This window comes from Aotus nancymaae, unplaced genomic scaffold (genome assembly GCF_030222135.1).
Source record: "Aotus nancymaae isolate 86718 unplaced genomic scaffold, 86718_ANA_hifiasm-v0.15.2.pri h1tg000059l, whole genome shotgun sequence".
Taxonomy (NCBI): domain Eukaryota; kingdom Metazoa; phylum Chordata; class Mammalia; order Primates; family Aotidae; genus Aotus; species Aotus nancymaae.
The window spans coordinates 73,176,957-73,191,607 of NW_026988473.1; the positions used below are offsets into that span (position 1 = coordinate 73,176,957).

Genomic DNA, 14,651 nt, shown 5'->3' on the forward strand with positions numbered 1-14,651 from the left:
GAAAAAAAAGTGCACTTTTTTCTGCTCTACTTTTATTCAGCAGAGTGTTGTAAAGATTTTATAGAATCTCGGAGCTGAAAAAAATTCCTGGTAATTATAGCAGTGGAGAGGAGAGTCTCTCTCCTTCTTCCTCTCATTTTTAAGCAAGAATTGGACATTTTCCCAGAAACTTGTTTTTTTTAAGATGCCTCTAGAAAGGGGCCGGGTTTCCTTCTGCATGCAGATACTGCCTCCCTCTCGCTCGGATTGGTTCAGGGCACTCTAGGAACGCTGCTATCGCGTTTCTGAAACCGGACCCCAGGGCAGGGAGCGAATTCCAGCCTCCAGGGCTGATAAGTGAGGCATTAGTGAGAGAGACTTTACCCCGCCCGGTGAGTGGAGGGGCGCCGTGGAGCAGCAGCGGCACAGGGAGGCCGGCTCCGCTCGCACCGAGATGTGGAATCTCCTGCACGAAACCGACTCGGCTGCGGTCTCCGCGCGCCGCCCGCGCTGGCCGTGCGCTGGAGCACTGGCGCTGGCCGGCGGCTTCTTTCTCCTCGGCTTCCTCTTCGGTAGGGGCGCACCTCGCCAAGCAAACCTTGGAGTCTTCCCCGTGGTGCTGCGGTGCCGCGACTTCGCGGTTCGGCTGCTGAGTGGGGTCCTGTTGCTGGTCTTCCCTAGGGGCGGCGATTAGGGTCGGGTAATGTGGGGTGAACACCCCTCGAGTTCGCTGGGAATGGGGCATTGCTGAGTTCTCGACAAGCTGCTTGTAGGACAGTCACTCAGGCTGAGGGTGGAACAGAGAGAACCCGAAACTGGACACAGGAAGGTTCCACCTGCTGGAGCCCTGCAAGACAGGGCACTTTAAAGGTTTAGGACCAGCGCCAAACTCTGGGGGCTGCTGAACCAGGTCGGCTAGGGAGCGGTGCACCAAGACTTGTTTGGGGTTTTTTTCTCCGGTCGTACTGTTTCAGGTGTAGGGTAGAATTCAGGACAGTGCTGCACAAGGAAATTTTTTTCTCTGCGCTTTCTGTGCTTGGAAGTAACACAGGCAAGTTTGGAAACTGGGTGAACCAGGTCAGCGATCTGAACAGCTCTTTACCAGCAGGTCTTTCGCGTTTTTTCCTGTGTACTGATTTGCAGACTTAATCCAAACCGCACAGGCCAGCTCAGACTCTTTTATTAAATTCCAATTTTGACTTTGCCACTTCTTAGTGGCCTTGAACAAGCTACTGAGTTCCTCTCAGCGTTAGTTTCCCTACTTTATGATGAAGATAATATTATCTGCAAATTATTAGTAATAGGAAACAATACAGCATGTAAATCTCCTAGCACAGTGCGGGGATTTTTGGCACTTTATTTCTTCTTTTACCAAGATGCTCCTCATTGGACTTTAATGCATAGGACTAGTCTAAGGTATCACCAGGAAGTCCAATCCTGCTTGGAATTCTTGACCCTCTTTCGGGATTTAGAAGCACAGGACATGGACCAGCTGGGTTTAAACAAATTCAATCTCTTCTACTAGCTTGCTGTATAACCTTTGGGTTGTTAAAAGATTTTTGAACCACACACTGTGCTCATAACAATCTTTGTCTCTTAAAAGGGTTTTATTCTTCCTGGTATGGCCCTCACTCCCATCCCTGTATTCTCTGCTCAGTGGCTGACACAGAAGAGTTCTTTACTGATGTCTGACCCCGACCCCCTAGGATTCTCCGCTCTCCCCTCCCCCTACAGGCCTCCATCCTCTTCATCATGTTCATTTTTCAGATCTCAGTTCAAGCATCTCATCCTCAGTGTGTTGTTCCCTGATCCCTCACTCTAATCCAAGTCTTTCTCTTTTATGCGCAGGTGGAATCTTATTATTGTTTGTGCCCAATCACATATTTTGATGTCTATGTATATATGTATATGCATTTGTATGCATGTGATTAATAACCGGAATAATTAATAATTAGAAAGCTCCATGAAAGCTGGCTGGGTGCTAATTTTGTAATGATTTTATTCCCAGATCCTGTAATTTCTCTAAATAAACCCTGGAATCTTGCCGTATCTCCTTCAGGTTAAAAGCCAACTGCAAGGTCTAATGACTGTAGGATCTAGCTATCCATTTCTTCTGGTCGCCTGTGCTGCACTGGGTGTCTGGCAGAGAGGTTGGGTAAACTGTAATTTCATTGTAGCTTTCTGAACTTGGATTTCTCAAGCCTACTTCACTGGAAACACAAACTCTCACAGCATTTTGTTATAGTTTCACAATCAGAGCAAATTAGAAGTCTGAATTCCTTTCAACACTTGGAAATAATTTATGTACCTGAAATATATTCGTAATTCATTATAAAAATGTATTAATGCTTACTCTGAGTCAGCAGAGGAGCAGTCACTGAAGATAGAAACTTTATGCAGGTAGAAGGTGGATCTCCTTTTTACCTTCATTTTCAGGCGATCTTGTTTATATACCCATTAGTTGAAACGTTAATGTCATTTTATTTTAGTACTTATTATCTCATAAAACATTTCTTAGAATAACAGTAATAACTATCATTGAAGTTGGATTAAAAATACATTACAATTGGTTTGTAACTTAAAAATCAGTTTGCATGATTTTTTTTTCAGTGAAAGTAGACAAGAGAAATTAAACTTCAGAAAATCTCACCTAATGTCCAAGGTAATTGATAATTTGTGTTTTACAAGTGATGAATACAACAATAATAAAAAAAAATAAGTGCTATCTATGAGCTCACATCTCATGCCTATTTTTGGATGTATTTTTCAGGGTGGTTTATAAAATCTTCCAATGAACCTATTAACATTACTCCAAAGTACAATATGAAAGTATTTTTGGATGAACTGAAAGCTGAGAACATCAAGAAGTTCTTATAGTAAGCACGTTCTCCAAAGTTTATATGGACAAGTTGTTAGAAACATTTATCATTCTGTTTTGGTTCGATATTTTATATATAGGAACTGGCATTTTTCTTAAAGTTTTATTTATTGAAGATCTTGTATCACATTTCATCTGAGGAGGATTATACTTTCAGTTAAACCTTGTCATTACAGAGATTTAGAGCAGGAGTCAGCAAACTTTTTCTGTAAAAGGACCAGCCTTTATAAGTCAGCTGATCTGTGTCACAGCTAGTCAGCTCTGCTATTGCAGCACAAAAGAAGTCACAGAAAGTACAAACAATGTGTCAGTTCTGACAAAACTTTACTTATGGGCACCGAAATTTGAATTTCATATAATTGATGTGTCAAAATATTATTATTATTAAAACCAATTTAAAATATAAAAACCATTCTTAGCTTGTGGACTGTATAAAAACAGGTAGTGGGCCAGATTTGGTCAGTGAAAACTAGTTTGCTGATTCATGCTTTAGAGAAAGATAATGTATTTTAGTTTAAAAAAAATGGACTTTGGAGTTAGAATTGAGTTTTAATTCCGTCTTTGCCTATTAATACTTTGGATGAATACTAAACCTTTCTGAGCCCTCTCTTCCACATCTGTAAAATGGGAATGATGATCTTATTATGATATGGATGAAATCAAAGAGCATATATTTGGCATATTTTAAAGACTAGTTCCTTACTTTTTGAAATAGCTATTTCCAGTATAGAACAAAAGAGATAAATAAGTAAATTTAAGAAGTAACCAAAAAGAAAATACTTATTTAGAATTACTATATATAATTGATTCAAATACTTGCTTTTTTGTAAGCGTGAGATCCCTTTTGTGGGTTTACAAATTGACTTAGCTCATGTTTCCAAAAATCCTTGAAGTCCTTCTAATGATTCCAGGATTCCCTGGTGAATAAAAATTGTAATTATAAATAAAAAGACCATTTTTACACACACACACACATTAGTATGCATAGATGTGCACACATATAATCATACAGGCACATATGTTTGTATTAATTACAATAGAATTAAAACTCTAAATAAAAATTAATAGGATACCTCTCAGGTCTTTGGAAGCGCCCTTTTAAATGTGAAACTCTGAAGCTCAAACTTCTTTTTTTTTTTTTTTTTTTTTTGCACAGCATATTCTAGTGTATCAGTTCAAACTTCTTTATCTTTGTGGAAACCCCTCCTCTGCCTCTTGCACTTATTCCACTATAATCATGCATAGTAGGTATAATAAAAGTGGAGGTCCAGCAAGGTATGGTCTTTACTCTGGGACAGAACTGCTGTTCCACCTTTCTTCCTGCCCCAGTATTAGTGGTAGAAGGGATCCGAGTTACCCCAAGTTAAGCTGATCCATAAGGTCGATAGCAACTTCAGTCCTTGCCTCCTCAGAAGAAAGATTTCAGCGGAGACATGAAGCAGAAAAAGAGACTGAGGCAAGTTCCAGAGCAGGAATGGAAGTTTATTTAAAAAGGTCTAATAACAGGAAAGAAAGGAAGGTGAGCTTGGAAGAGACCCAAGCAGGCACATGAAGGTGAGAGAAGGCCAAGTGCCCCACTTAACTGTGATCCTAAGACTTTTTTAAGCTCACCTCTTTCCCACATTTCTTCCCTTAGGGTGGGCCGCCCTCATGTGCAGAGCCGTCCTAACCCTTCGGAAGTGAGCGCCAGCGTTTAGGGAGGTACACATACGCCCGTCTGAGGCACTCTTCATTTTTCTGGCGTATACCCGGAAGATCATACTGCACCATTTTTGTCGCTAACACGCATGCCCAGGAAGTTGCTTCGCCCTGGAGTCTGCATTCAATTAAGATTTTGATGTTAACAGGTGTGGAGCGTCAAGAGATGATCTCGCCCTGGCACTGCTCAATTACCATTTTTAGAGAGGCAATGGGATTATTTCGGAACCATCACCTGACACTCTAGTGGGTCGGGGGGAAAGCCCTCTCCTGCCCTGCTCCTGCCTACCTGTACCAATAATTTGTGACATAGATTGACCAACAAAAAAGAAAAATAAATGCCTTTCTTTATTTCTCTTTTGAGACCCTCAAGCAAGATTAAGCAGTCAGCTTCTTGTTCATTATCCATATCCCTAACCAAGGCTCCGCTAGCCAAAACTCAGGGCGATATTCAGCATTAACCCACAAAAGAAAGAGATTGAAAGAATTCACTTTCATCCCTCCAAGGATCACAGACTCTCCAGAAGCCTCCTAAACTCTCCAGATTTCCAATTGCCATTTGTCCATCAGAGAGCTTTCAATTAAAATATACCCGTGGGACACGGACTATTAAAGGCCCTGACCTTCCATCTTGTCCCCCTCTATCATCTTTTGTTCTGCTCTTAAAAGCCCCCACTGCTTCTGAAATATCCGCCTCAGTAGTCAATGGGAGGATTAATTAGGAGCAGCTTGTTTTTACTCTGCCTTGGGGCATAGGGTTGTCTGTGTTTTCCCTTCTTTGAAAACACCCAGTTGAATTCACAGATCTGTTTACTATTTTGCACCTCTCTAGAGGGATTTTCCTTCTCTACCCTGTTTTGCAAGATAAGATTGTTTTAAAAGGTATTTTAGACTTTTGGTCTCATAATTTTATTGGTCTGTATTTGAATATAGATATATAGACCCAATGAAATCACCTATTAAACTACACTTCTTAATTTTTTTAATGACTCGAGAGACATGTGTGTCACAAGTAATTTGTTGATACTAGAATATCAAATTTTGTTAAAAAAAAAAAAAAGGTGAGAATTGAGAATTTACACGTTTTCCAGAATAGCAACAATCCATTTGTGATCTCTGTCAGGCCGGTTTAAATATGTTCCAAGTATTGTCTTGTCACATTATCACTTTGTTTGTTTGTTTTTTGTTTTTTCAGACAGGGTCTCACTCTTGCCAGGCTGGAGTGCAGTGACACAATCATAGCTCACTGCAGCCTGGAGCTCCAGCCCTCCAGTAGGTAGGACTACAGGTACATGCTACCATGCCCAGCTAATGCCATCTTTTACTACATGCCTTCAAGTCACTTTAACTCTTGGAAACACAGCCAGATTATTTGCAAACAGGATGAAGTGTACTAAAACAGAAATAACAGTAGCTCTCTTTAAGAACTGAGTTAATGTAGTCAGGCATAGTGGCTCACCCACTGGTCTCAGTCCTTTGGGAGGCCAAGGCAGGCAGATCCCTTGAGTTCAAGAGTTTGAGACCAGCCTGGGCAACATAGTGAGACTCTGTCTCTACAAAATACTTTTTAAAATTATCTGGGCATGTTGGCATGTGCCTGTAGTCCTACCTACTCAGGAGGTTGGAGTTCCAGGTTTTAGTGAGCTATGATTGCACAACTGCATTCTAGCCTAGCAACAGACTGTCTCTTAAAAAAAAAAAAAGAAAAATGAGATAACGTGACAATACTATGAACATATTTAAATCAGCCCTACAGAGATATAGAAACAGAATTTAGCTATTTGGGCAAAATTGTAAAATAGTAATTTTATTCTTATTTATTTAACAAAATTTCACATTCTAGTAGGTTCAACAACTTGTGACACACATCTCAAGTGATTAAAATCATTGAGAAGTGCTGTTTAATATGCAGTCTAATTGAGCCTCAAGTCTTTGTGAGGTAATGAGATAGTGATATTCTCCCCATATACAGATGAGAAACGAAAGACACAGCTAGGGTTGCATACGGAGTTAATGACAACACCTGTAATATGCCACTTACATGATTTATGATAATTAATTTATTTAGCATTAGCAATGGATCTTTGTTTCTACTGATCTTTTCTGGAATCTGTTTTGCTTCAGATGAGTGAGCCCCAACCATGGTAATAGCACAGTGTTGTTTCCTAGTTGGTAGTGACAACACCGTTACAAGAAAATTTGCTTATAGTAGCAAAGCCTGATAATGATTTTCTCCCTCCTTTTTCGTGAGTAGGTTCAAGATTCCTCATAGTAATTCCTTTTCCTTGCAGGGACAAAGGCATAGCTGGCACTTCAGGAAATCTGCATTTGACATTAGTTACATTACAGTTTGTGATCTTTTTATTGGAAGAAAATAGCAACATGTTGGCTGTTTTTCCGTTTTCCCGGCAGGTGCACACTGATAAGGGATAGAGAATCCTTAGCTGCTGCTTGTGTTTGTGCTCTTTTCGCTGCCATATTTTACATATTAGAAATTCTGTGTAAGATGTTGTGCCCCTAAACGTTTACCAAATGAGGATTTTAATGCTATTTTTATAAATGCAATTTAAAGAACTTTAAGGTAATTATTAAAAGTAAACAAGTTACAGGAAATTCCAGTTTTAAAAAATTGAGTTAATTTAATTCATTGTTGATTCACCAAATGAAAAAAATTAAGATACAAGGTAAAATGAACCTTGAAGTTGGGATTATCATAGTCATGTAGCTTATTGGGTTTTTTAAAATCACCATAAGGATGGAATATGTCGATTTTAGAAAACTACATATTTAGAAGTAGAAATTTATGAAGTTCCAAAAGTTCATGAACTAGAAATACATATGTGTGTGTGTGTGTATATATATATATTCATGCTACATAATGTCTTGTCATATATTTAAGGGCTTAAGTTAAAAATACTTACTAATGAGCTCTTCAGGGAATCGAGAAATTTCCCAGGAGGGAGAAATCTAAAACAATCAAAAGCACCAGAAACTAAATATATTAAATGAGAAATCAGTCTTCTCCTGAAAATATTTCTGGTAGCCAAGTTTTGGCCACATAGTTTCTTTGTTAAAGATATTCCTCTTCAGATTAATTATTGTCATTGATTTAAAGTGTATTACTCTGTATGATAGATGGAGTGCAAGCGATTCATTCTGAACTTGTGTCAGTACGTTCAGATTATTCTCTGATAAAGGAACTTTATAAATGGTTGCTAATCAAAGAGTTTATCACTTGTTTATAACTCTCAGTGTTTAGATAAATGTAATTATTAGTAATTCTTGCCATGTCACACCTTGGTCTTTTGGATAAAATATTTTTGTCTGTTTCAATATTTTCCTCAGTGATATAAACAGATAATTCCATGCACGTTCTAAGATGTATAGGTCTTAAGAAAGAATATAACACTTTATTAATCTGCCATACGAGGATATAGGCATAGGATTGCACATAATGACACTCACAAAGATCAGTTTCTCCAATTTTTCCATTGATTTAGTACAAATTACAGCATAAAAATTTCAAAGCAGACTGGAAATCTATTTCATGCAGTAATAGTGCCACTTCAATTTTTTAACGTATCACACTTCAAAGTATTTTTGTGTAAATCTGCTTTATTTTGTTGTTGATTTGGAATAAAGGTTGAGTAAACATTAATACCTAACCACTTTCAATTTTTGTTCCCCAGTAATTTTACACGGATACCACATTTAGCAGGAACAGAACAAAATTTTCAGCTTGCAAAGCAGATTCAATCCCAGTGGAAAGAATTTGGCCTGGATTCTGTTGAGCTAGCTCATTATGATGTCCTGTTGTCCTACCCAAGTAAGACTCATCCCAACTACATCTCAATAACTGATGAAGATGGAAATGAGGTAAAAAAAAAAAAAAAAAAAAAGAAGAATAAAAGAAACATTCCCCCCATGTATTCTTTTTCAAATACCTAATATGAAATAATGCTCTATCCCATCTCTAAATATTAATAGAAATCAATATTATTGGCTCTTGTGAATACCTTTAATATCTTATTATCCATGTCAACTACTTTCTTGTGATGCTTGAATTTAATGTGATGTTTTAGAAAGAGTCTGTGAAATTAATGCTTGATAACAGCTGCTATTTTTTAGTTTTTACAATTACACGCCAATATCAAATATGATAGACTTATAAACTTCCAAGCAACTATAAAAGAGATACTTTTTTTTTTTTGCGATGGAGTCTCACTCTTGTTGTGCAGGCTGGAGTGCAATGGCACGGTCTTGGCCCACTGCAACCTCTGCCGCCCGGGTTCAAGCGATTCTCCTTCTTCAGCCTCCTGAGTAGCTGGGATTACAGGTGTGTGCCACCACGCCCGGCTAATTTTTATATTTTTAGTAGAGATGGGGTTTCATCATGTTAGCCAGACTGTTCTCGAACTCCTGACCTCAGGTGATCCACCCACCTTTGCCTCCCAAAGGGCTAGGATTACAGGTATGAGCCACCGTGCTCGGCCAGGAGATGCATTTTTGATAGGTTTAATCTATAAAGACACTGCCCAGATTTGGAGTTGCTGGGAAATTCAGAGATCCAGTACGCAGTTTGACCCAGCAACTTTTTATTGGTACTTAATGATTATGTCTCAACTGACCAGGTCGAGCTTTGTGCCAAGAACCTGTGTGTGGACATTTGGAGAGGACAAGTTTGAAGACAAAGTCTTTAGCATGGTATTTAAAGAATTTGCAGTCTTGTTTGCAAGTTGGCACACATACTTGAGAAAGAGAAGACAATGCAGATAAGTTGAGATATTTATTATCATGATATATGTTCAATATGAAAGATCACAAAAAATAACATATTCATCCTACTTAACATACCTTAGTTTTAGAGCTACTGTATGTAGAAGAGTCCATTTCAATTTAGATAACTTCCTTTAGTCCTTTTATTACTGGGCATTCTAAATTACATATAGCTTGAAATATGTCCAGTTTAATCAGTGAACTGAAAATGTCATGTGATTTAAGTACGAATTTAATTTTTTTTCAAAAGAAGTCAATAATCTCCTTTTATTGACTAAAGAATTAGTCTCTTCTTAATTGTCATTATGTTTTACAGTAAGTGATATAATTCCATACTAAATTTCCTGATGTGATTTGGAGCTTTTCATATTAACTACTGCTCTAAATCATAGTAGTTAACAATATAACTTTAAAAAATATTATTAAGCCAGACATGGTGGCATGTTCCTCTAATCTCAGCTACTTGGGAGGCTGAGGTAGGATGATTGCTTGAGCCAGGAGTTGCAGACCAGCTTGAACAACATAGCAAGACTCCACCTTGAAAAAAACAGCTGGGCATTGTGGCTCATACCTGTAATTCCAGCACTTTGGGAGGCCGAGATGGGTGGATCGCCTGAGGTCGGGAGTTCGAAACCAGCCTGACCAACATGGAGAAACCCCATCGCTACTAAAAATACAAGATTAGCTGGGCATGGTGGCAGGCTCCGGTAATTGCAGCTACTTGGGAGGCTGAGGCAGGGGAATCATTTGAATCTGGAAGGTGGAGGTTGAGGTGAGCCGAGATCATGCCATTGCACTCTAGCTGGGCACCAACGAGACCAAAACTCATCAAAAAAAAAAAAAAACTAACATGTTACATTTAAAAGAAAATACTGTTGCGCATTATATAGTCTCAGAATGTTTGTTAAATAATGGTGGCATATCTATACAACTAAATACTAAGGGATCTTTAAAATATGTTCAGAAAAAATATTTAAAGAAATAAAATATTGACGATGTTAAAAAGTATACATATGCTTAAACCTCTATTTGGTCTATCAAATTTGGGAATCGTCTGCATACAATGTGGAAAAGACAGACGTATAATGTATTTTAGTTTATTTTTTTAAGTGGGGTCTTGCTGTGTTGTTTTTTCTTCTTTTTCGCTTTCTCTTCACTTCCCAGTTTTGACTGTACTATTGCTTATTTTATTTCATTATTTACTTTTGTATTACAAGCATTCATAATGTTACCAAAGCCTGTTACATAATATGAAATGAATCTTGTAGGAATTTCATTTGGAATTTTTTCCTGAATAGTGTTAGGTACCTAGTTTCTTAATGTTTAAAAATTATATCAGTTCATTTTTGTTTTTACCCGTTATATATATATACATAATCCCGTAATTCTCCTGAGTGGCTTACTTTTTCTCTATTTTCTTCTTTCCAGAGGCAATCGTTATTCAACTATAAGTTCATTCTTTTGATATTTACATCTATTTCTATAAATTATGTGCTTATATTACTTTTATTTCAGATGGAGGCATCATCCATTGACATTGTGACAAGTCAGCTCCCTGTTCATTTCTTGACCCCAACCACCATGTTGTCTTACTATCTCCCATCTCTCAGTTCAATTTAATTGTTATGAATAGCAGTTCACAGCTGACCTATGTAATAAACTATGATTCTTTTTATAACTCTGCACAAAAAAGATAAGTTTTCCATCCCATAGGCAACAAATATGATTAGTATTTTGTGGATCCTATTAAATATTTTTAATGTATACAGAGACTTTGTTTATGCAGAAATAACATACCATGTACATTGAACTATATATTGACCTTTTTCATGTCACAAAAAGTAAACAGAAATTGTAAACTAATGTTGTTTTAGTTATACTCAGAATATATAATTTGAGGCTAGTGCATTTTGGAAAGTAGGAAATGCTCTAAGACTGAAATATAATCTGTCTTTGATAAAGTCAACCAAAAAGTCATTTCCTTGACATTAAAAGACTTTTCTTAGTTGTGAGAATAGCTCATAAACTTGCTGTAAAATTCAGTGTGACATAGTGGTGCTGCAAAATTGATTACCATAAAGGCAAATCAAATGAGACAAGTTTGAATATTCCTTTGCCTGGAAAACATGCTTATAGAATGACTTTGTTCCTTGATTGATTTTTATCGCACCTTAGCATAATTTCCCTTTTAATCTTACCTAGTGGTTCACTTGATTTCATATCTTACATGAATCAAAAAAAAAATACGAGAAATTTGGAAGACATGGGGATTTAGGGAGTATTAGTTGGTTTGGTTTCATTTCAGCTTCTATCAGCCTCAGAAAGGGAAAATAACTACTGCTCTAGTAAGTACAATGTAAAATCTGCCCAGATCCGTTCCTCATCCCCAAATCCCTCCCATTTTATTACTGCACTGGCCAAGACCTATACAGTATAATGTTGAAAAGAAGTTTTGATAGTAGGTATCCTTAACCTTCTTCTGATCTTGAAGGAAATACCTTTAATTCTTTTTCACTATTATGACATTTACTATTTTCTTTTTCTGGTTATCTTCATGCACATCGTTTCCATGTATACCAAATTTTTTTGCTATATGGATTTACATTAAACACATTTTTCTTTTGAGATGAGCATGAGATTTTTCTTTCTTGATCTGAAGATGACATTCAGTGATATTTTAATGTTAGAGTAATCTTGCATTTTTTGAACTTGTATTATTAATATTAGGGTTTTAAATTCACATATTGATATATATTCTGTTTATACTCATAGCATGTTTAGTCTATGTTTTTGTAATCTATTTGTTGGGTTATAATTTCAATATTATACTTGTCTTAAGTGAGTTGAATTTTTAATATTTTCTTAAATAGATTTTGTTGTAATTTTCCTTTAATCTTTCAAATTCAAAGAAAACCAGCTGACCTTGACTCAATTTTATGGAAAACGTTAAACTACTGGTTTAATTTCTTTATTGGTTGTTATATGACCATTTGATGTCATATAACAATTTTTATTATTTGTTAAATGACTTTATTGCCATATGGTTATTTTATATCATATAATAATTTTTATTGTTTGATATATGACTTTATTGTTATATGACTGTATGACTAGATATTTTTAAAATGTATTCTTATGTCACTTTTCATAAATTTTATTTAAAATGCATTTTCCATTTCATGTAAGTTTTCAAATTTGTGGTATAATTGTTCCTAGTATTTTCTTATTTTTTTGAATCTGTGCAGCATCTGTAGATGTGCCTGTTTTAAATAATTGATATTATTTATTTGTGCCTTTGCTATATTTTTTTCTTATTGTTCTTGAGAGGGATACGTCGAATTTACTAGTGTACCCAAAGAATAAACTGTGGGTTTGGCAGTCTTTGCTCATCTATCTTTGCTTTATATTTCATTAATTGTTCTTTTTTTTATAATTGCCTCTTTTATTTTCTTTGTGTTTATTTTGCTGTTCTTTGTAAAATCTTCGGTAGAATGTTAACTTTTTGATGCTTAACCTTTCTTCATTTCTAATATGAGTATTTAGAGCCATTACTTGCCCTTTAGTTTCCCTTTCCACTTTAACTAACTCTTACAAATTTGGATTAGGAGTAGTTTAGTTATTATTAATATCTAAGTATTCTCAAATTTCCATATTTTCTTCTTTGATCCTCGAACTATTTAGAAGTATTTTTTAAAATTTTCGAATATAAAGCTTGTTCTTGTTATCTTTTTGATCCCATCTCTAGATTTAATATATTAAGATCAAATAATGTGGTTTGTAGGACACCAATCCTTTGACAATTGCTGAGGCTTCCTTTGGACCCTAATATGTGCTCGATTTCTATAATATTCTGTGTTTCTAGGGGGAAAACATGTATTTGAGGGTTGTTTGGTTTAATATTTTATATTTGTACATTAGTTTGAGTTTGTTTATTATTTGGCTAAAATCTCCGTTATCCTTAATGTGCTCTCATTTGTCTGCTTTCTTTACTAATTAGATATAAATGCTGGTGTTACAGGCGTGAGCCACCATGCCCAGCTTGGCCTTAATTTTAATTTAAATTTTAGTTCAATATCATGTATATGATATGTACCATAAATATATGGTGTATAAAATAACAGGTGTAATTTTACTCTGTTCTTTCCGTTGGCTCTTTTCCATAATACTTAGGAGGTGTTTGGTGATTTTGTGGCTCTGAGTTCTTCTCCCTTAGACTTCATGGGAATTCTTTTTTTTTTTTTTTTTTTGAGACGGAGTTTCTCTCTCGTTACCTAGACTGGAGTGCAATGGCACGATCTCGGCTCACCGCAACCTCCGCCTCCTGGGTTCAGGCAATTCTCCTGCCTCAGCCTCCTGAGTAGCTGGGATTACAGGCATGCGCCACCATGCCCAGCTAATTTTTTGTATTTTTAGTAGAGACGGGGTTTCACCATGTTGACCAGGATAGTCTCGATCTCTTGACCTCGTGATTCACCCGCCTCGGCCTCCCAAAGTGCTGGGATTACAGGCTTGAGCCACCGCGCCCGACCTTCATGGGAATTCTTTAAGGCTAAGTTGAAGGCTGTTTCCTCCTGATCATTTCTCTTAGACCCCAGGGAGCACTACAAACCTGGCACTGCTTCAAAATAAATATTTTAGCTTGAAGCATACTATATAAACAGTGAATGGAAATTTGTAGTGTTATGAATTATCTGGAACTCTCTTTTCTTGCTTTACCCTAAGCCATTACTTTTTATGGAGCAAGTTTATTTTGAATTTATCCTTAACCCTAAAGGATATTGTTGTTCTTAGACCAGCTTTATGCAGAGTCTTCTGTTAGATTCCATTATTTGAACCAGCTCTAGACTCCTAACTCCTGCATCCTTTTCATGGGGCCAACTTTTGTGCTACCTCTCAGGATTCTTGCTTTCATTTTATTTTTTTGCTTCTGAGCATTTCTTACTATTTTTTCCAATTCTGTTGTAAACTTAAAAAGATATATATATTTGGTTCACTGTTTTTCATTCTTTTCAGTACATATGTTTTCTGGAGAATCTGGATATGGCCAGTTGTGGATTCCCCAAACGTGTACTTTTTTTTGAAGTAAATTTAATGTTTAATTTGTTCCTAATTAAGCACTATTGTAATAATTGTGATTACTATGCAAAGTTGCATTTTATTTGGGGATTAAAATTTTTCTCTTAAATCAAAAGCTAGTGCTTACAAGTTCTCTTAAGGAATTCATAAGGTTTATTTACTCGTGACCTCCTGTGCGGCAACTACATATTTAGGCTTTTATTTACACTAACTTAGCATGTATGCCACTTAGAAAAAAACAATT

At 36.5% G+C, this 14,651-nt stretch overlaps 1 protein-coding gene across 2 annotated transcripts in view; it reads left to right on the top strand.

Moving 5' to 3' along the window:
- The first annotated feature begins 253 nt into the window (after positions 1-253).
- Positions 254-14,651, top strand: part of FOLH1 (folate hydrolase 1) — a 62,554-nt gene continuing 48,156 nt past the window's right edge. Inside the window, exons 1-3 of one of the 2 annotated variants that reach the window (XM_012444843.3) lie at positions 254-551; positions 2,750-2,855; positions 8,245-8,431. In XM_012444843.3, the coding sequence (XP_012300266.2) occupies positions 434-551; positions 2,750-2,855; positions 8,245-8,431 (411 nt within the window). In that variant the 5' untranslated portion in view covers positions 254-433. Of the gene's footprint in view, positions 552-2,595; positions 2,642-2,749; positions 2,856-8,244; positions 8,432-14,651 lie in introns of those variants that run through there. The other variant, XM_012444844.3, reaches the window with a different exon arrangement.